The sequence below is a fragment of the Lampetra planeri genome, chromosome 31, assembly GCF_965212315.1.
Source record: "Lampetra planeri chromosome 31, kcLamPlan1.2.h2, whole genome shotgun sequence".
NCBI lineage: Eukaryota > Metazoa > Chordata > Hyperoartia > Petromyzontiformes > Petromyzontidae > Lampetra > Lampetra planeri.
Window position 1 is genome coordinate 6,525,047 of NC_136137.1, and position 23,159 is coordinate 6,548,205.

At 44.9% G+C, this 23,159-nt stretch overlaps 1 protein-coding gene across 1 annotated transcript; it reads right to left on the minus strand.

Annotated features, from left to right (window-relative positions):
* Positions 1-2,248: 2,248 nt before the first annotated feature.
* Positions 2,249-21,607, minus strand: LOC144729157 (protein disulfide-isomerase A5-like). The gene is made up of 17 exons (XM_078609141.1): positions 21,067-21,607; positions 19,145-19,265; positions 16,720-16,807; positions 14,860-14,937; positions 13,653-13,698; positions 11,944-12,036; positions 11,620-11,680; positions 10,844-10,911; positions 10,251-10,342; positions 9,533-9,604; positions 8,345-8,484; positions 7,519-7,589; positions 7,182-7,345; positions 6,536-6,666; positions 4,625-4,695; positions 4,177-4,311; positions 2,249-2,779 (listed from the first exon to the last, which is right to left on the minus strand). The coding sequence occupies exons 1-17, from the start codon at positions 21,136-21,138 to the stop codon at positions 2,696-2,698; spliced, it is 1,587 nt and encodes a 528-aa protein (XP_078465267.1). The 5' UTR covers positions 21,139-21,607; the 3' UTR covers positions 2,249-2,695.
* Between the last annotated feature and the right edge of the window lie 1,552 nt (positions 21,608-23,159).

Below are 23,159 nucleotides of genomic sequence, written 5' to 3' on the forward strand. Positions count from 1 at the left end.
AATTTGGCGATTTTTACTATAAAAATGATTGGAATCATACAGAAATGACGTAACACAGATCAGTGAAACAATCTTAAATATTATTTAAAAAAAAATTATTCGCTGTTCCTACCCTGACCGCACGTCCCTGATTACTATTCTACATTTCTCTCATCTCACTCTACTCCCAATTTTACCTCTCCCCTCTCATCTCACTCTACTCCCACTCATACCTCTCCCCTCTCATCTCACTCTACTCCCACACACTCTTACCTCTCCCCTCTCATCTCACTCTACCCCCACACACTCTTACCTCTCCCCTCTCATCTCACTCTACTCCCACACACTCTTACCTCTGCCCTCTCATCTCACTCTACTCCCACACACTCTTACCTCTCCCCTCTCATCTCACTCTACTCCCACTCATACCTCTCCCCTCTCATCTCACTCTACTCCCACACACTCTTACCTCTCCCCTCTCATCTCACTCTACTCTCACACATGTTTACCTCTCCCCTCTCATCTCACTCTACTCCCACACACTCTTACCTCTCCCCTCTCATCTCACTCTACTCTCACACATGTTTACCTCTCCCCTCTCATCTCACTCTACTCCCACTCATACCTCTCCCCTCTCATCTCACTCTACTCCCACACACTCTTACCTCTCCCCTCTCATCTCACTCTACTCCCACTCATACCTCTCCCCTCTCATCTCACTCTACTCCCACACACTCTTCTACCTCTCCCCTCTCATCTCACTCTACTCCCACACACTCTTACCTCTCCCCTCTCATCTCACTCTACTCCCACACACTCTTACCTCTCCCCTCTCATCTCACTCTACTCCCACACACTCTTACCTCTCCCCTCTCATCTCACTCTACTCTCACACACTCCCATATCTCTCCTGTCATCTCACTCTACTCCACTCCGCACACCTCCCTACACCTCCCCTCTCATCTCACTCTACTCCCACTCTTACCTCTCTCCTCTCATCTCACGCTACTCCCCTCCGCACACCTCCCTACTTCTCCCCTCTCATCTCACTCTACTCAAATTTCTCTCCGCCACACACACATCCCACAAGTCAGTTGACGCAACTGACAAAGTGAATTGGAAACGCGGTAATTGCACAGCCTATGCACTGCACTGGTTTCTACTGCGAATATCTGGGAAGGGCACAGGTGTGGTGCTAGTTACCCAGATCCCACATCTGAAAAACACAGAAACCAAAGAACAGAGTAACACTTTTGTATTCGTCAACTGTTTTATTCCAAAATCAGGACAGAAATAACTTATATTTGGAAAACAAAACTCGAACACCTTCAGAATCCGTGTTTTTTAGGCTTGTCAAAATGACTGTCAACCCCTCGATCATTACACGTGGGTTTGAAGCGTGGAGAGACGACGTCCTGTAATAGCAAAACAAGAATCTTGGGTGCAGCAAGTTGGAATGTCTCAACCTGGTCAACAATGACCGTACAAAGAAATAACCATCATGAAGAAAAGTTTAACTCGCATTTTATTTATGTCCCAAGGCCCTGATGACTAAATATGATGATAAATACTGTGCATGTAATGAAACATCGATTCACTGATCAAACACATTTCTTACACTCACCATACCTGCAACGGATTGTAAGCATCAAAATCATGATATATGAAGAGTATACGCATATGATATGCTGTTGTATGTATGCTCATTTGGTATATATAACTGCAAACGAGGCATACAAACGAGAGAAAATGGCAACACAAATTCGTCAACAAAACCATCGACTTTTTAAAATGAATCGTGGCCCCAAGTCATTACAATTAATTGAACCACTGTGAGAGTGATCCACTTTGCATGGCTCAAATATCGGTGTTAACTTCACATGCGATGGACGGGTGGAGGCTTTGTGGTTGTTGATGAGAGAAGTCCACTTATCGTAAAGAAAGAAAGGATTGTGATACGAGGGGATAATTTTACACCGATGCCTGCAGCAATTTGTGCGATGAAAAGGAATCACGCTTCTCTTTGCGGATTCATGCCGACAGCACATTCGGGAAATCGTTGGTGTTAAACATAGACCACTGTATTCTCAGGTTTTTTCGGTAAAGTCACGTAGGTAAAAACATTAAAATTAATGAAAGTAAAATAAAACAAAACAAAATTATTTTGTTTTGTTTTATTTTACTTTCATTAATTTTGAGAATATGAATCATTGCAGTCACGAAAGCTTCAAATCTAGAATAGACCACTGTATATGATTTACAGCCGCATTGTGTAGGTCATAGGGATCGGTTGACCATACTTCACCACGACGGCCTATGTGGTTTGGAGTAAGAGCGTGGCACAAGACCAGTCAAAGAATCACTGCACCAATGTTAGCCGTGACCGGGAATCACACTCGTGGGATTCATAGCGCAATACACGAACCACTGCACAACCGAATCGAGCATGGATGAATCTATTATGTTTTTTTGCAAATGATACTTGTTACAAGTGGGCTACTGGAGCAAAATGTATAAACCAAACGATACGCAAGTACAGTAAACCAAGACCGATTCTTCAATCAAATAGTGAAAACCGAATTGTGACAGTTCATCAAATCATTACATGCCGATTCAAAACAGATGACATTTTAAATGCTGAACTTGTGTCTTCTCATCACAGGTTTTGGAAATGCCGGTTGAGATGCTCCAAAGGATACGGTGGTCCAGACCGTGTTTACAGATCACGGTGGGATTTTTTACCAACTTTCTCATAGTCCTTCCCTCGCTGCTTCCTCATGTAGTTCACAAAGTCGGATTCCTGGAAACCAAACAGAAGCAAGGCTTAAATAGACACACTGAATAGCCAGTGTGTGACTGTGGCTACGTGTCTCGTGTGCAAAGGGTGCTACAATTAATAAATAATTCCATAATACCATATTTTCCAGATTATGATGTACATCCCCCCCCCCTCTGTATTTTAAAGCGAAGGTTGAGGGTGTGTCTTATAGTATGGTAAGGTGTGTGCGTCTCAAAATGTATAACTTTATTGTCGCCCGTCACAAGTTTTCGGTGCATCTGGCTTTCCCGGAGCATTAAATAATCTGGAGAATACAAGGGTAAAAACACTACATCAGAAATCCAATAATCTGCATTGATATGGGGGGATCATATCGCGGATTCTGTAAGTTGTGGTGCAGATTATTTTGAGTTCTGCTGTAATGACGAGAATGATGATCATGACAGACACTGAAAATTATATGTAACTTATATATTTTTGTATGATAAAGCATCCGATGAGCTCCGGCACGAGCCAATTTCATTACACCATCGACTGTTTGGAGATCCTCTTGGGTATATTTCCTACTTTGTCTTCTTTAAAATTTTAATTATGTTAGCAGTTGAATGATTTAGTGGTTAGCAAGCTCACCAGTGACCCATATTTTATACTGCACAGCCCTTTTGCCAACCCACTGCTGGATGAACGCGTTCCCGTGTCGTGTCAGTGACAGACGTTTTTTGACCGTACCTAACCGTGCTGAAAAGTTTCAGGTTGGTGAAGCGAGTACCTAGGACCTATACACACATCACTCGCAAATGATGTTGGCCGGGAATCAAAACCAGGATGCCGGGCTCATGGAAAAGAGCGCTAACCAATGTGCCAGTACTCTCCAACAGATATATAGGGGAAAATTCTAATTTACGTCAATTTCTATTTTATTGAGTCAATTTTCACAGTTGTGCAGTGCAGCTCTCTGATGCGTTTACATATTGTAACATCGTTTTGTTCATCATGATGTCTGACGTTTTGGGAGCTTCTTCAGAAAAGGAAAGACGCTGTCAGCACCTGGAGTTTAACGTTGGACATCGTGCTTGACACGCAGTACGAGCCAAACATATATCGGAGAGCAATGTTTGTTCCGTATGAATTCTATTGGCCATTTTATAGATTTCGATTTAAAGCTTTCGTGACTGCAGGGATTCATCTTCTTGGTTCTTTCGGTAAAGTCACGTAGAAGGGAAGTAATAAAATAATTAAAAAAAATAAAAATAAAACATAATAATAATTTTATTATGTTTTATTTTAATAATTTTATTAGTAATTATGTATTATGTTTTATTTTTATTATTTTATTATTTCCCTTCTACGTGACTTTACCGAAAGAACCAAGAACATTTTATAGATATTGCGATATCGTTATAACTCGGTTCACTCACCCCACGTGGGCCGGTGTAGCGTTCCAGTACCCGGCCATAGGAGTAATAGCGGAATGTGGGGTACTCTTGCACGTCTTCCTGCCCACATATCTCAGAATTCCCTGCCTTACTGCAGTCAATGGCACCTAAACCCATCTGAAACATTCACCATAGAAACACACCATCCAGCATGGTTATAACAGGAGGGAACAGGTAAAAGGAATACGGCTAAAATTACCACCATCAGAATTTTTGGAGGTTCAACGAGGGCACGTGATCAGCTGGTCGCCCTTCCCTCCGTCTGTCGACTCTGCCCACTTTTAAATAGCCATGCCCACTCGATCACTAGCCCCCACCCACATAGTGAGTGGTCCCCTTGCTCATAGGCTCTGCCAAGGTCATTCAAAGTGGGGTATTTTATTTAGGATGTAAACCCAAAATAAAATCCTCATAATATAACAGAGCTCACCTTTCTGTCCTCTTTAAATTGTTCAGCAACTCCTGTAAAGTGCAACATGGCTTGCTGAGAGTGTGGGCACCCTAAATCGTTACATGCACACACGCACAAACAGAATAGGCATCCAAACACAGACATATGCGATACATCAGGGCATAGCTATGGCGTGTACATGCAATGCAACTGCAGCAGGGCCCACGGGGCAGAAAGGCTCAGGCACCGGGCTATAAAGAGGTGGGGACATTGGACTGGGGGTAGGGGTCGGCACGGTTTGGCTCAAACCACCAAACCGCGGTTTGAACCGAACCAAATCGGTTTGGTTTGGCTCTGTTTGAACTGGTTCGGTTTGGTTTGGGGCTACGAAAACCGACTCGGTTTGGCTCGGACAGGGTGGAACCGGCTCAAACTAGTTTGGTTCAAGCCAACTTAAGAGGTTTGGTTTAGCTTAGTTTGGTTTGGTTTTGGTTTGGTTTGGTTCAGTCGTCGCTGGTTTGGTTTGGATTGCTCAATTTGAAACCAGTTTGAGTCGGTTCAAACCGTGCCGACCCCTAACTGGGGGCCCCATTTCATTCCTTGCAGCAGGGACCATGTCAACCACGCTTCTTTTGTATGGTGGGGAGCTGACCAGCAACGTCTATCCGTGCATGTCAAGGTTGGTGAGCGAGCCCATGGACGGCTTCAGGGGTAGCCTGGTGGATATCTGAAACGTTGACAGTGAATGATTACAGCGGGGGCAGTGGTGTTACTATGTAGTCCATGATTTTAGATTCAGTTGTTTCAAGTTCATACTCTTTGGTTCTTTCGGTAAAGTCACGTAGTTAGAAATAAATAAAAATATAACAAATCACGACGTTTTAATTGCAACACAAGCAATCATCATCAGGTGGTAAAAACCACAGCAAGAATAGTTTTTTTTGCTGAAGTGGGAGGGAAAGCAGCCGTGGCAAGTGGTTATATAGTTAAGAAGAGGGAGGAAGGGGCAAGGGGGGATAGAGAGAGAGGGGGGTAAAAATGTTTTTATTACTGTGGGGTTTCCCACCTGATGATGATTGCTTGTGTTGCAATCGAAACGTCGTGATTTGTTTTATTTATTTCTAACTACGTGACTTTACCGAAAGAACCAAAGAGTATGGATTCCTGCAGTCACGAAAGCTTCAAATCAAGCTTGTTTCAAGTTAATTTTGTTTAACCAGGAGAGAACTCAAGACTAGGATGAGTCACATTTGCAAGAGTGACATGGGTCACCAAAATTATAAAAAGCACAAGTAAAAATAAATTACAGCCACGAAGCAAATAGAAAACAGGACAAAAAGAACTATGCCACAAGAGAGAATGGAAACAATGCACAAACACAGATCAATGCCAAATTTAAAAAAACTCACTGCAGCACAAGTCATCTCAGGAAGATTATCCTGAGATTGATCATAGTTCCACTTTGCTGTATTATTCAAGTGTCCCTTGGTGTAGGAGACAGCCACATCTGCCGTGTGGCCAAGCATTGCCATTTTGTGTGTGTTTAGTTTGTTGTCCTTACCCAGCACCTCCGATTAGTACGGTTGGCTACATATGGTGCGAAAAAAGTTCAACATACATACATACACACACCCTTAGGCGCATTTCCAGGCCTGCGTGTGATTTTCTGGTAATGCAGGACCATTATTCCGCTTCTCAATTGCTACCTTTCTTTATGCTTGTGGTACATAGACCTCTTTAAAAAAAAAATCCTACACTGGCTAGAAATATTGACAATGGCCTGTTTATAGGGTATGGAACTTACAGAGTTTACAAATCACTCAGCAAAGTTACATGTGTGAGCACTGTGCACTTTGCAATCATTTGCAATTGGCATATTATTATTGGGGAGACAGCACTGGCACTGACAGACAGTCTATATAGGCTACACGGGGGATCTTGGTAACTCACATGGCACGTAGAACATGACAAGTGCATGCTTAGTCTTCTTGAGGAAGTCTCGGAGGTCTCGGCTGGTTAGGTGATGCACACTGCTAGGCCGCTGTTCCCAAGGCAACTCGGAGTTCTGTGGGTCTTGAGGGCTGCCCAGAGGCACATACACATACAACAACAGCCATTTGCCACCAAGTGGTGGTGACCTCACCCCGGCATTTGTGCCAGGCTAGGTGCACACTAACATAAACACATGCGCACGCACACATAACAGGTAAATTACAGATATGATCCCCCAAGGTCCACCCAACTGGTTAGTTAAGAGGAGTTCTATGGCACAACAATTATACTAAATATAGACAACTACTGTAATGGCCACTCACCCAATATTGAGCCTGCTGTGTGTGCGCTACTGTATATATATAAAGGGCACGTCATCACTATATTCAGAAGGTATTTCACTTTGTCAAATAAATAAATATGCAACCTCAAGACCATGACTTTTGTCCGAAGTTGTTGTGGGCGACTTAGCCGTAACTATAAATTGCAAGGGGTGTCCGAACACCAACGACACCAACAGTGTCTGCGCATTCTGTGCCTAGATCTCCCCCACGTAAAATCAGATGGAAGGAGTTTGTTAAACAGTGCAGTGTGTGACGCTCACTTGCGCAGGAAGGTGAGCAGGGTGTTACGGTCATGGGACATGGGCAGGTTGTAGAGAGGACGGCCCTCGTGGAAGTAGTAGAGGCTGGGCAGGGTCGTGACCCCATAGGCCTCAACTAGGCCCGCTTCCGTCGCTCCATCCACAGCTGCCAACACCCCAGGGCTCTGCAGTCACACAGGGGGTGAAACGTACAGAGAACCCGTCACCGATTTACAGTTACTGGGTATTCGTCGTGATGTAACGGATAAACGCACTAGCCTTCCAGTCCAGAGCGCGTCGGTTCGATTCTACCTCCAGATTCAGCAGTTCAAGTGACAGGATCTCTCCATTTACTCACGTCAGGCCTTGGATTCAAGATGGCAGCGGCCGCCTCATACTCGGGACGAACCTTCCTGCTCACGGGACACCCTGTGAGAGAGAGGTGGGGTGATTAGGCCCGGAGAACACAGGTCGCGGACGGGCCTCCGATGCTGTTTTCACCACTCGACACCCACAGTGGCTGCGTCTCATACGCCTCTGGCAGAGTGGTGGGGTGATGAGGTCTGAAGCAGCGCATGATGGTCGGGGAATATGCTGATGGAGAGGAGTGGTGACATGGGCGTGCAGTAGCATCAACGCACGGTTGCCCGTAGAGGTTAGCGGTCCGAGTATTTGTCCCATGACGTTATTTAAACAAAAGAGCAGCTCATGTGTGCTGGCGAAACAGTCCAAATTTGCTGTATTTGAAAAACACTCATAAATGACCTTATTCGGTAAAGCCACATGGAAATATTACCCCCTAGAGTTGACAGACGGAAAGGTGGATGGACAGAATCCCTGCATGAATACTTTAAACCTCAGTTAAAAAAATACAAAAAAAGTCAACGACGAACTGTGTGATTGTTCAAACGAACTAAGGGCCATTGGTAACCGTGAGTCACTGATGGAAATCCCACTCTCACACAGCGAGGGAGAGTTTACCTACACAATCACAACTTGATTTTCCCACAAAGTGGTCCTCACGTTTATCCATCACAGACGCTCGATGGGCCACCACCACGTCAACCACCGTGTGGATTGAGCCCTGGCATTACGGACATTGGGCTGAGCGCTACGGGGGTGGCAGGGGGTGGTAATGGGAGTAGTGGGCCGAGGGCGCTGAGATGGGAGTGCGCTCGACTCACAGGGCGCGTAGAAGAGAACCAGCGTAGAGGGATGCGTGCCCAGGAAAGGGCCAAAGGTGCTCGCGGTCAGGTGGTGCACAAGAGTGTCCGGGTCCTGCGACCAGGGCACCATGTCCGCAGGGGGACGTGGGGGACGTGGGCTGCAAGGGGGACAAAAAAAAAACCCAATATCATCGTCATCATCATCATTATATTAATGACCATCGTCATTGTTATAATCTTTGTCCTTGTAATAATCATCGCTATCATGTTTTTGGTGGTTCTCATCATTATCAACATATTTACTCTCGTTACCTCCATCAGCGTGATCATTGTGATCATCATTGTGATGCTAACGCTGCAAATAACTGGGCAAAGATGCACTACCAATTACTTATACAATATATACATTTCACTGTTTACAAAACCCTTAGTCCTGAACAAAACGAAATTAATTGAAAACCAAAACTTAGACGCACACTAATGAACATGATTGTTTTCATGTTGCGCGATTACATGAGAGAAGTGTAAATAGAAGAATCCTGAAAGGGCAAAAGATGTGGACTTGGGCACCTTCTCAGAGGAGAAAGCTTAACGAAGGACGATTTTGAAGGATGTCTGGAAAAGAATCCAAGATAATTAAAAACAAAGCTACTGCTTGATGACGTGAAGGAAATGGGGGTATACATTAACATGAAGAAGAGAGCTCACGATTGGTAAGAATGGAGGGAGTTTGAGCAAAGAACTGGCAAAAGACTAGAGAGAAAATAATTTATGGAAGCCTCGGATTGTGTGTAATAATAATGTAATTTATAAAGCGACTTCCGTAAAGAATCTGTACGTGCTGTACAAAAGACAGCAGCAGCAAACGCTTAGCATAAAAATAACCCGTGAAACGAAAAACCCCAAAAAATGTCCAAATAATAAAATGTAAGCAAATATACATTTTTTTAATTAACTAGGAGTTAAATAAACAGAAGAGTATACATCGGGTTTAAAAAATGTTCACAGACTCAGAGATCCTGACTGGGAGAGAGTTCCAGGGTCTGGAGGCTAGACGCAAAAAAGCTTGGTCGCCCATCGGCAGGAGCCTCTGTGACCTGAGAACGCAGAGAAGATCTGCATCCCTGGATCTTAATGAGACCTTGATGGGACTTTGTGGGTTTCAATGTGTCGCTGATGTAGGTGCGTAGGGTGGGTTGAGCTTACTTTAGGAGCCACGACACTATGTCCTGCTTGGTCGCTTGATAGTTCTCGAAGTTGAAGAGATGTCTGCCCTTCCTAGTGGTCGCAAGTTGCCAAGGATATCACATCCAGTCGGGACAGAGGGCGGGTCGGAACAAAGTCATGTGATTACTTTACTGGACAAAAGTAAACTACGGTCTAATAAATGTGTGCGCGAGTGTGGGGTGTCGTGTTGGTTAGCGCACATCACCGGGCAGTACTGTGCAGGCGATCCTGATACAGGGCCCAAAATACAGTTTCCAATGTAGCCATGTTGGTATCGCAGGTATCACCCCTATACCAATTACTGTTTTAGCAGCAGTACTTCGGTATAGTATTGGGAATGATGATAATTCGTTGTAGCCATTTGAAAATCCGCTTCTGGATGATGAACTCCACAGGTCATGGAAGTTTCTGCCCACAATTCATCATGTGTCTGATGAGATGTGGCTGATGGGATGTGTTAGTGAAATATGACAGAGTTGGGGTTGTTTGATGATACTTCACCATGCTGCTCATTGTAGGTTGGCGAAAGACTTGCTAAGGACTGGTACAGATATTACTCGGCAATGGTGTTAGACGTGGGCCAAGTAATCAAACTCAAATCACCGGGTCTATCGTGAAAGTTACATTACTGTATTCATTTCTTGTGAAATATGAAAACGCCTCTCATCTGCAACAAATTTAGTCGCAAAATCCTCACTCGATATAGGCGAAAGTTGGGTATCCTGTGATGCGGAATTCTTGCTTGATGCCGTCAAACTCTGGGGCGTGCAGATTCATGCCAGCCAGCACCTGCACAACCACACATGGATGACGTTAAGCCTGGCTTCCATCAAAATATCTAGCAAGGAAGAAAAATCATCTCTACGCGTGGATTCTGTCTCGGCCTGTGGACCCTGGTGCAGTTGCACCGCCTGCACACTCGATAGCTACACCAATGGTGTGTGCATATATGCCTATGTACAATCATAGGTGTTTGTGTGTCAAAGACAAAGGGCAGTGGTGTTGTAGTTAGCGCGCTACGCTACGAGACCAGCGACCCGAGTTCGATTTCCACTCACGGCCAACACCAGTGACGATTATTTGATCTGGGCCGGGGTCTCCCCGAGGTCAACTCAGCATCAAATGAGTACCTGGTGCTCTGTCTAAACATCCTCACTAGGGAGACAAGACAGCCAGGCGTGGTGCTGGCCAGCAAACGCCCTCGTGTGTCGTGCCGGCCTTCATAGGTGCTCGCAAGCAGCGTGTGCTATACAGGGGATCTTTTGTCTTGTGTGTGTTTGAGTTGCTTACGTGCGTTTCTTTAAGCTCCGTGGCTGCTTCCTGAAAAGCCGGCATCAAAGTCTTGCAAACACCACACCCTGCCAAGGGAAAAATGAGGCTGATGTGGTGCATCAGACAAAGTGTGGGGCTAGGCATAAGAATAAATTTTCTCTCATCTCACTATATCTCTATTTTGAATATAGTATACATTTATATCTCACTATTGCGCATAACATCTGAGTATATATCTTGTCATATATATTAACCGCAACAATGCTCGTGATTATTATTTATCAGACTTAAAACTTTCGTGACTGCAGTAATTCATATTCTTGGTTCTTTCGGTAAAGTCACGTAGATATAATTTTTTTCAATATATTTTTTTGTTTTTTATCTACGTGACTTTACCGAAAGAACCAAGAATATTATTTATCACACGTAATTTTGAGCCAAACTCAGACCCATTCCTAACAGATATATATCTGGCACTTCACCATCATTGATTTAAGCTAACATTGAATGTTGATGAGACACTGGATGTCAAAACTGCTCCAGAGTTCGCTTGTGTTGAAACAATGCTGCAGAAATTACGCACTCCCAGAAGGCAGTGTGGCTGACGGGATAGGTTAAGAAATTATGTAAGTTTTATCTTTCTCATGAGGAGGGACAGATGTGGGAGAGAGGGAATGTCTGCTTAATTATTTTGTGTCAGTTAAGAAGTTGAAGACAATACTATAACATAACGTGACAATTTCCTGGGAGGGAAACACAACATAGTTTGAATACATGTAAAAGGAGACACTCACATGGAGCGTAAAACATGATGAAAATGGGCCTCGCTTCATTCTTGACCAGCGTGCGAAACTCCTGCAGAAGCAAAACAAAAATGAGGTGCCAGATTTTAATTGAAATCAGTGTCAATGTATTTTGTATGCACAACCTTCCCGTAACAACCCCCCAAAGGTGATCCATAAACACGAGTTGTGTGGGATGTATGTCTTTGACGTGTGCCATGCTCTCGTGTGTGACCTTCGTCCATATTTTGTTAAAATCAGGTGCAAACCCCAAGGGGGGAAGGAGGCTTGCACATGGTTACGCACAGTCCACACGTGGTTACACAGAGTCCACACCTGGTCACTTGTGAGGTGTTTGACGTCTCGGGCACTAGGGCTGTCTTCCCAGAGCGGAGCTCCAAGCGGGTCACGTAGAAAAGCAGTCATGGACTAGAAGAACACACGGACGCGTACACAGACATCTCCCATTAAGGTAAGTGAACAATATGTCTCCTTCATATATCTGTCTCTCCACGCAAATAAGTATTTCTTACACAACCCATCTGCCTGTTGTCCGGGAGTGAATCATTTCAGCAGAATTGATTCAGCGCAAACAAACTCTGGACCGCTTTTTTGACATTCAATGTCTCATGAGCAGAGTCAGGCGAGCTGGAATCCACGCTGGTCACCTGCATGTGCAAGATGTTAAAGGCAAGGGGGAACCTCTCTAAGATATGAGTCCTAGCTCCACTGCAAAATTCGATAATGCACAATTCAAAAAAATAATAATTTGCGTCCATCGTCGTGGACAATATAAATAACGATGCGCTGCAAACTCTGTCGGGATAAGTGATGAGAGTGAGCACCTATTAAGGTTGGCATGGTAACAGTAGCGCAGGTGGTGTGGGCAAAAAAACACGCATGCAAAACTGCCCTCTTCTCTCCAGGACTGATGTTCACACACCCTGCACTGGGTCCCCTTATGCACGTGTAGTGACATAGAATTAGCGATGTAGCAGCATAGCGCTGGCTGCTGGCGGGGAAGGGGATCTCCGGCTTACAGCAGCCCTGACAGCAGCAGGCCACGTGATACACCAGAGGGGGATCTAGGGGAAAGTGCACGGGAGGGACACACCAGGAACCCGCTGGTAGGTTCCTGAAAGGGGGTGGGGCCGGGGGCGGAGCCAGGCCACGCTGACAGTAAAAGAGGGGCCCCTGGGGAGACCTCGGGGCTGTCGTGCTGCTGCTGGAGTCTTCACCGCCGTCTTCGTCTTCACCATCTTGGCGTCGCCAGTCAAAGGCAGTCTACCAACTGCCCTGACTGGGAACCGTAGTGGACTATAGATGGGTTATTTGGAAGTGTTAACCCGTTGGTGCGTGTTAATAAACAGAGTGCCTCCAACTCTTAGTGTCTCCGATTCAGTCACTACATTTGTAATGCCCTTTTTTTTCAAAAGGGCCTCCCCACACCATGTGGGTTGTGGGGCTTATTTCACCATACTTGTGAAGGCACACAGCATAGACACGTATAGAAGTAAAGCACAACTATTTATTCTGCTGCATTGCCCCCTGATGTCCATCACATAGCCCCTCGGTCTTAGAATAACCTGTTTGTGCATGGTGGTCAAGCAACCAAGCATTATCCAAGCTCAACACTGTATAGCTTAAGGGACCTGGTACATTCCATGTGATTTGGTCACAGACTGTTACTCGGTACTCACTCTAGGTTAATCAATCAAACGAAGGTTCTGCCCAGGTGCAGATATCAAGTTCAAATCGTGGTATGTGTAGCCAGAAACAAAAACTAGATTTCCAAAGCTGTAGTGCATTGCATTTAAAGTACTGTATACTACCATTCCATACGAATAAATACATCCCTTTTAACAGAAATGCGAAGCGCCTATTTAGACCAGCGCAGCACACGAGGGGGTTGGTATGGCCAGCACAACGCCCGGCCGCCTCTGTCTCTCCAGTGTTGATGCTTACACACCGCACCAGCTGCTCAATCGAGGATGAGTCAACTTAGAGGAGGCCCAGGTGGAAGGTTTTACTGGTCGGTGCTTCACCTTAAACGTCTCCGGTCGTGTATATTCAATGTGGAACGCGCCATCCCTGTGAGCAAGATGCAAGAGAGACATTAGCTTTTCATATTATTGGGTCTTTCGGTAAAGTCACGTAGATAGGTTCAAAGAAAATAATCAAAAAGCAGAACACTACGACGTTTCGATCGCAACGCAAGTGGTCGTCGATTTAGACATTAGCTTTGTGAGTGACGACTGCCTTATATTGAACCAAGTGAAGAAGCCAGTCTGATTCACGATCTAATTTGCAAGGCACACCAGGTAAGGATTGATAGGCGCTTGCCTGGGATCAAATCGCTCTCGTTGTGCCCAATTTTGTCAGATCTTGGAAGCTAAGAAGGAAAACATTAGCTTAGTACAGTCCGTGGATGGGAAACATCCTGTGACTACCAGGGGCTGTAGGCTTGGCATACATGCCTAGAAGGTGGCTACAGAAAGAGATTCAGCAATTCCCTTGTAACTGTAAAAAATCCAATCTGTTAAATGAAATGAGTGGGATTGGATAGGAAACACCATGGATAGAAGAGATGATGGTATATGTTAACTTTCTGACCCACCCTCTGGACATCTGTGAAAAAGAAATGTATAGCTCATCGGATTCCTCCAGTTTACATGAATCTGCTTATGAAGAATAATAGCGGAGTGGCAGCCAATTAATGGAACACTTACTACAGCGACTTTGGCTGTAACGGTTCCACCTGAAGACAGAACCTTGTGTTGCCTCCGAAACGTCGTGATTAAATTTATGATCCCTTGCAGTCACGAAAGATTCAAATCTAGCATTTAATTTATTTGTTTTCATTTATTATATTTTTATTTTATTTTTTACCTACGTGACTTTAACGAAAAAGCCGAAGAGAATGGAACATGTGTGAGAGTACGCCCTCTGCGGAGATGGAGCAAGTGAAATGAGCTCGCGTGTCGGTGCTAGGTGAATTATTATATCTCAGGATCGTGACAGGTGGCTTCAGTTTGATGAGGCCTTCATCCAGCAGTGGAGTGACCACGGCTGTCACTGAAAATGAACGACCACAATGGCAATTCTTTACGGCCCGCGGACAGAGTGGATTTTTTTTGGCAAAAAAAATCTTCGGCGATGGCACTTTTGTAGAGAAATAAAACTTTAAATCTGTATTGACAATAAGTGTAAATTGCAATGCTTGTAACGTGGTAATCCTGGTCCCCTAAATACCTGTAGTGAAGTAGTTCTACTCCATCCGCGTCAGGCACCACCTTCATACGAGCGCAGGCCTCGGCACCACCCTCCTCCCTGCGTTATACATGCGCGTTGAGACGATCTTTTTACTTCCGTTTTTTTATACAAAAAATACCTTTCCGGCACCGTACTTACCGAATGTTCTCACTTTTCACGAAGCACCGTCCGCTGACGAGTAACGTTAATACTCATAACATTGCGGTTGTAGTCCCAAGTGAACACAAGGCGAGCGAGGCAGAACTAATCATAAATATGATCAAAATTGTGACTTTTTGAGTTGGTGTATTCACAACAACGCTCCATGCACAACACAGGCGGTTTGACCACGATGAGGATGATGATGATGACGGAGTCCCGTGTGACATGTGAGCCATTATGGCCAGATAGCATTGCCACCTGTCCCGCTTCCCCCCCCCACCCCCCAGGATCATCAATCTTGTAGTTTTTCCTCTTCTTCTGGGAACGTTGAGATCATTCTCTTTGGTGGTGGTGGTGGGGTGGTAGGGGGAAGACCAAACTCGTGCAGGAATCACCTTTTTTAAATCCTTTATATTAAGTTCACTTGCTTGCTTGCTTGCGTGCTTGCGTGCTTGCTTGCTTGCTTACGACCGTGCAAATCTTTCGGTCGTTTTTAACCCACTTCCCGTGATCCAATCGAGCTGACATTTTGCACACAGACTCGTTGGGTGTGACAATTAATTTTCGTGAAAATTTTTTTCCAAAATTTTACACTCTTTAGGGAATTTTTTTTAAATATTTAATTACCAATTGCTTAATGGTGGCAGACACTCATCTGACCCATAGGTGGCAGCCATCTCAAGCCAGAGGACGAGAGGACTCTAGCCGCCACGCATATAAAGGATTTATAGTGAAAAACTTTGTTTTTACGGGTTAATTTTTAATTCCCACCGTAGGCACGAGCGGCCCCTTTAGTCTACAAGCCCCACGCGCGCCGTGCCTCGTTCACATCGCGCTGAGTATTCTCGTTGTTTTACACAGAGGGAGGTGAAATCAACGGTGACGTTCATATTCACAACTCTCATACCCTGGCAACCCATACGGTTTAACGCCGTATTGTTGTACAGGCAGTTTGAGTTTTCAGGTCCATACGGCGCACGGTCGTTTCAATACGGGCAACATTTTTTTTGTCTGTTTGCGTTTCTCCCTTGTGGTGGGACTTTGTCGGATGAGCGTTGAGATTTTTAATGGGCACGGGGGTGACCCATAAGGTCTGAACTCGTCTGTAATAAGGTAGGGCACTGATCAGGAGTTGACAGGTATGTACGCATTTCACAAGTAGTGACTAATCCCATATCTGCATTTCCCATAAATATGCTAAATTCCTATTGATATGCAAATTATTTTGCCAAGGCGCTCTTTCCCCTCCAACCCAGCTTAAATATACGCTCCAAGCCTGGGGTGTATCATTCAGACGCTGTCTTCTCGACAGACCTGTTCTTCACCTGAGGACGGCTGCTTGCGTTGTGGCCGAAACGTCGTGAGAATAATTTTATTATGTTTTCTTTTTATTATTTTATTATTTCCCTTCTACGTGACTTGACCGAAATAACCAAGAAGAGGTATGTAGTGGTGAGTGTCCCGGTGAGTGTACTAGTGGTGAGTGTAGCAGTGGTGATTGTCTATCTGTGTTTCTCCCTCGTGATGGGACTTTGTAGGACGAACGTCGAGATTAATAATAGGCACGGGGGGGGTGGGGGGCGACCAACACCGTCTGAATTGGCCTGCAGTAAGGTAGAGGGCACCGACAAGGGTGGCTGACAGGCCATGTCAGTCACCGTGTTCAGTCCGCAACGAACGCTCGCTCGGCGTCCTCACCCGCAGTTGATCCAGGCGACGGTGGCAGCTCCAGCAACGGCGTCCGCCACGCGCTCCAGGAGGAAGAGCGTCTCCTGCGCCGCCAGTGCTGCCGTGTGAGCCCGACGGGAAAGAGAAAGGTTTTCGGGAATAACGTAAAAACAGCCGCACCGAACCTCACAATTATAATATTCATGGTCTACCTTGGCTCCTCCCACCCTCAACCAGTATATATACGAGGATTGTTTTGTTGGAATTTCTCTTACTTGATACAACTATCGTGCTGTGACGGTTCCACCTGAAGACGGAGGCTTGTGTTGCCTCCGAAACGTCGTAATTTTTATTTTATTTTTATTTTACTTTTATTAATTTTAATTAAAAAATTTTACCTACGTGACTTTACCGAAAAAACCTAAGAATAAAATAACGTAAAAACACACACAGAGACGCGTAACTGCGTCGCCCATGCGGTTTAGCCCGTATTCTTGTGCAGGATAAAATATTTTTTTTTCAGATCCACACGGCGTGCAGCCGTTTCAATACGGCAGCAACAACAATTTCTTGGTCTATTTGTTTGTGTTTCTCCCCTCGTGATGGGACTTTGCAGAATGAATTATTTCCATTTTGAAAAAAAAACATGCTTCAAATCGCTTTAAACTATTGTCATTGTAGTGCGTATTTAACGTGGCGCTGCACTCTGATGTAGGAGGAAACATTTATTAAAAAGTCTATTTAATTAAGTAGAACGTGTTGTCTATAGTTATTTAAAGTTGCGCATTTTGATGTGACGTCACATTTCTCACCCCCCCCCCCCTCGTCACAAATGTCTGACCCCCCCCCCCTAGCCCCCTAGGTGCGTGACGTCATTTATGGACGGCCCCACAAACAAATAGACAAAAAAAACTTTTTTTTTGCCCGTATTGAAACGGATGTACGCGACATGGACTTGAAAACTCAATTTCCCTGCACAAGAACACGAGGCAAACCCTATGGGGTTGAACTCTATGCCGTTGTGTGTTGGGGAGCAAACCCGCAACTTTATACGATTCGAATACCATGAGCGTGTTCGCTGATGATTACAACAACAACAACAACCAACTTCATCAATACGATTAGCCAGAATTGTCGTGAAACTGACAAGGTATTACTCTTTGGTTCTTTCGGTAAAGTCACGTATAAAGATAAAATAATAAATTAAATAATAGCATACTACGACGTTTCGATTGCAACACAAGCAATCATCATCAGGTATAAAAGAAAGAAATAGCAACAAAAAAACTAACCAGAAAACTATAGACAGACATATAAGCAGACAGATATCACAAAGATATTATTTTATCTTTATACGTGACTTTACCGAAATAACCAAAGAGTAATTCCTGCAATCACGAAAGCTCCAAATTAAAACTGACAAGGGTTTTTGTTGCGTGAGATCGCGACGTCGGCTGCTTAAACGCTGAAGTTTTGGTGGTGGTCAGGAGATGGCAGTCAACGCATCGAGTTTCTTGAATATATTTGTCTGGAGCTGTGAGCGATGCTCACGTCATTATTATCCAATCACAGGGGCGTCGATGTATCATATGCCAAAAGTGTCTAATTGACAGTAGCAGTAGTACTATCGTCGCAATAAGTATCATTGCCGTCGTAAAATTGTCTCTTCGCATGCGCTCTTCTGAGGGTATCTGCTGCCAATGTTTTGTCCCCACGCATACATGATGAAGCGCTGTTAGACCCTGCGAGGCCTGAGTTTTGGGTTGGCAGAATTCATACCTGTCAACCCCTTATCAGTGCCCTAACTTATTACAGACCAATTCAGTCCTTATTGGTCACCCCGTGCCCTTATAAATCTCAAAGTTCATCCTACAAAGACCCATCACAAGGGATAAACACAAACAAATAGACAACACTTTTTTTTTGCCCGTATTGAAATGGATGTACATCGCATAGGTCTGAAAACTCAATTTCTCCGTACAAGAATACGGGGAAACCGTATGGGTTGACAGCTATGTAAATGTATTGATGAAGCGCTGTTAGACCCTCGGAGGCCTGAGTTTTGGGTTGGCAGAATGATATATTTTCATCTTAATTTTGGCAGAAAATAGCATTTGCCTACGTTTCTATCAAACAGCAACAAACCCGCATCTTTCTCCCAACACATAAATCGGAACCCTTGTTGTGATCATGCCCGCACAGCTGTTTTATGATTCGTGGGGGACTTCCTTTCCCCGCGGTGGGGGCAGAAGGGAAGGGCATGAACGGGTCAAGGCCGAGGCGACATCTCGGATGTTAAGTATGAAAAACTTAGCACATTCTGTGCGGAGGTGCTTTAGCCGAGGGGACAGGGTATTAAAGCAGCGGCACCATCAACGGTTGTGACAAACGACAATGAAAATTTCGGTAACAATGTCCACGATGATGATGATGATCATGATGATGATGAGTTTACCCGAGGTTGCGTAGAGCACAAGGAGGTTGTTGCGAGAGCGGATGAGCTGACGCAAGCTCTGAATGTCCGTCACTTTCTCCACGGCGGAGGCGTTGGCCGGCTCGACGCTGTGAGAGAGAACCTGCGTGTTTGGGGAGGGTTTGTTTTCGGGTGAGAAGAACAGAGCTCGGTGAGTGTGTGGGGGGTAAATAGGAAAACAAACTTTTCAGTAAGTGCCGCAGATGCGCTTGCAGCGGCATTTTCTGTCTTCTGCTTTACGCTGCCACTTTTGTATAAATATTTACCTCGTAACATGCGGCTATAATTTTTGTTTCTCTTTAAAACTGTATTCGTGCAAACATCTGTAACTGAGCTGTGTACATTGCACAGCACGTAAGGTCTCTTAAGACTGGTAACTTGTAGCAGGTTTAATCCGCTTCTGATTCATGCTCAAAGAATCGATATTAGAGTACTGTAATTGATGATTTGATGAATTCCTACACCTCTACGTTCTACTGACCCTGGAGAGACAATCACAATGCCAATGATGGTCATGGGGCTGAGTAGTGTGGCCTCAGATTTTGAACTCAGAACCATCATGATTGCTCTCGTGCCTTAACAACTGAACTTTGTTCAAGTCATATATACTAGACCATAATTGATAGAAAATTCTCATTTAAAGGCTGTTTAATATTGCATAACTGCAGATATGACCTAGAGCTTGTTTGAATCGCGAATAGATCAAATCGTACATACTGTATTCATCCCTAAAATGATTTTTTTTTGGAGTTAGATCGCGTAAATATATAAATGTGTCGTTAAACCCGCCACCACCCGACACAGCCAACTAGTAAGGATTGTCATGTAAACAGAACGTGCCAATTCGTCACTAGTACAGCACACCGCTTGTGTGTTGGAGAGCCAAGCCACAACATTTACAAGCTGAATACTGTATTCAGCTTTGCAAATTCTAATTTGTATGGATATCCGCAGACCTGCATCTGGATTTCAGTGGTCCATTGGGGGTCAGATTTGAGCTGTAGCTCTGTCCGTACCTGTCCACCCCATTTACCTCCTCGCCTCGATGGTTATGTGCCTGCTTCAGCCCACGAGACGACGGGGACATTTTAGACTGACGAAGAATGCGATCTGCTTGCCGTGGTCGAAAGATCTCACCTCCTTCTAGATTTGAAGCTTTCGTGACTGCAAGGATTCATACTCTTAAGTTTTTTCGGTAAAGTCACGTAGGTAAAAATAAATAATAAAAATAATAGAAATCATAATATTAATAAAATAATAAATCACCTCCTGAACATCTATCCGTGAAAGAGAGCCGCATGGCTCATCGCATTCTTCCAGGCTTAAATAAAAATTTCTGATTCGGGTGTTAAATTAGAATACTGGCGTGCCACAACTTGTTGCCACATCTACTAGTTATTCCCAGCCACCTTACATGTATTCATCAGATTTCACGACGGTTGGATTCGGCCTGTTCTTAAATGGAAAGCCACTGAAAAGGGTATCGTGTTCTATAGGTATTGGCATAAGCACCAAATGGGATCTCCCTCTGCAAGAGGCTCAGTAAGATCATTCCTCCCTGAGATTAGGTACAAGACACCCTCTCTTCAGGGCTCAATGGGATACTATTTGTCCACCTGGACTTGATAGGAGACCCCTCCCCTTAGTTCAAGCAGAATGCTACAGGTCTGTAATTGAGGGCTAATGTTATTATAAAATAATGAAAGATAACTGGACGAAATTTAGCGGCTCCTTTGGCACTTCAGGCATTGAATATCTGAAGAAGCTCTCGGGCACGCGGAGTGAAACGTTGGACATCGTGCCGGACATCACGCTGTCCCAGCAAGAAGGCACATTTGGCGAGCTACCACGGCACAACGGCGAATCCCCACGCAGCGGAACCATCCCTCTGTGCGTCTACTCACCGGGAGGAAGCAGCACAGCAGCAGCAGCCGTCGTTCCCTCCAGCTGCTTCTGGGTCTGCGAGACGTGGCCATGTCCTTCGTTTGCTCGTCCGATCGTCCTCCGGTGACAGGTGCCCAGGCAGGCCCCTGTGCGGCTGTGGGCGGATGTGGGAGGGTCGATTGCGCGTACGCACGTTGAACTTCTTTCGCACCGTACGCAGCCAGCCGCGTTAATCGGAGGTGCGGGGGAAAGGACGATAAACTAAACACAACAAGCAGTTTTGCACAAATGAGTTGTCAATCGAGGTTTAAAAGTGCATAGCTCCTGTGGTTTCCTAATATGGGAAGGAAGAGCGGTTCCAAACGGCCGCAGAAGCGCATCCGAAAGCGCACGATGCAGTGACCGACTTTGTTCGATGGCTGGCCAAACCCGCTTGCGCAGATGACCGAAGTTCGCGTGATTGTGGGGCCTCTTGGGCCAGTGAGCGCGTGGAGTTTGGTGGTCCTTAATTTTTTTTGGACAGTCGTCATGTGTCTCCTTGGAGATAGAGAGAGCGAGTCACTATCGACCATGTCCGGACTTCGCCGACCCGGCCATCCACACCACCCCCACCAGCATCCACCCTGGCCCAGGTAGAGTGGTACATTCCACCATTGCAGTGGAGTTGGGGAATGGAACTTTGCAAGTGAACACTATGGGGGGGGGGGGGGGTGGCTTTAAGGATGCGTTATTGACCTGGGACTGGTGGAGACACTTGAAGGCCGGTTAAGCTGCACGTGTCATGAAGCACTCTTGAGCATCGCCATGAGAGAGCAACAGAATCCCGGATAAAGACAAATACGGTACAGGCAAAAACAGACGGACAGACAAATGAACAGAGAAACATAGAGACCCACAGGCAGATAGACTGATTGAAAGAGAGCAATTCTACTAATAATACTGTCGAATTAAAAAAGAGATCAAAATTGAGATGGCTTCATGGCGAGGTGGCCAGCACGCTCACCACTGAACCACGCTGCACAGAATAACAACTTTAATTTCATCAACCACCCAGTTTATATTTCAGTGAATTAACAATGTTCAATCTCCTTTCAAGCAGACATCAAACAGTCCGTGATTTGAGGTGCCAAGATTGCTCAGGGGTCAGATCACTGAGCTGTCAACGCTGAGACGCTGGGTTTGTAACTGGAACATCCGTCCGTGATTAAACCGGGTTCACAAGCGTTGCATTTATATGGTCTCAGCCTCGTCACCAATGACTTTACACACACACTTGAAAACAACGCTTTATATCAAATTAGGGTTTGTTTCCACTTAATTAAGCTAAATGATAGTTCTGAGAATGAAAATAAAATGGAATTTTCCAATGCGACAAACATTTCTCTGTAACAGGGTGTGTTAGAAAATGCCACTGCAATGGACCTCAGAAGTAGTTCTATGAATCCTTGTTTCAGGGACAGTTCTCGAATGCACGATGTATATATGCACTGCTTCGCAAGCGTTCCGAATTTATTCTTCATCCTAAAACCTGATGCCGATCACGCAATTGGAACAAAACTGAGAAAACGACAAATAATTCTTAAAATCCATGTTGTTTAATCATCAGTGTGTATAGGATGTTGTATGATAATGTCAGAGTACATATCTCGAAATAGGATATTGACCACATCTCAAGTTGAATCCACAAATTAAATTACTCTAAGTGTGTGTGTTTGTTTTACTATTTACAAACCTATGGATATTATTGACCTCAGAGATATTATTGACATTCACAGCACTTTGTAAATCCACTGCTGGATAAAGACCTCCCACACTCTTGTCGGTTATGGGTTTTATTTTCGTATCTTACTTCCCCAAAGCTGGTCAGTGCAGGATTTGTTTTTTTATAATGCCTCTTTGTAGGAAGCACTGGCGGGCACATCGTTGCGTCGCCGATGACGACGACGGCGACATCGTGATATTGCCTATCGGCACGTAGCCGAGATTACCTTTTATGAGGTTCTCCAAGCCTCCCTCGTAAAATATAGCGAATGTTTACTGTGATCGGCGTTCGCTTGGTTAAATACAGCGATCACGGACACTGAACTCGAGCTGAAATGCAGGGGAGGGGTGG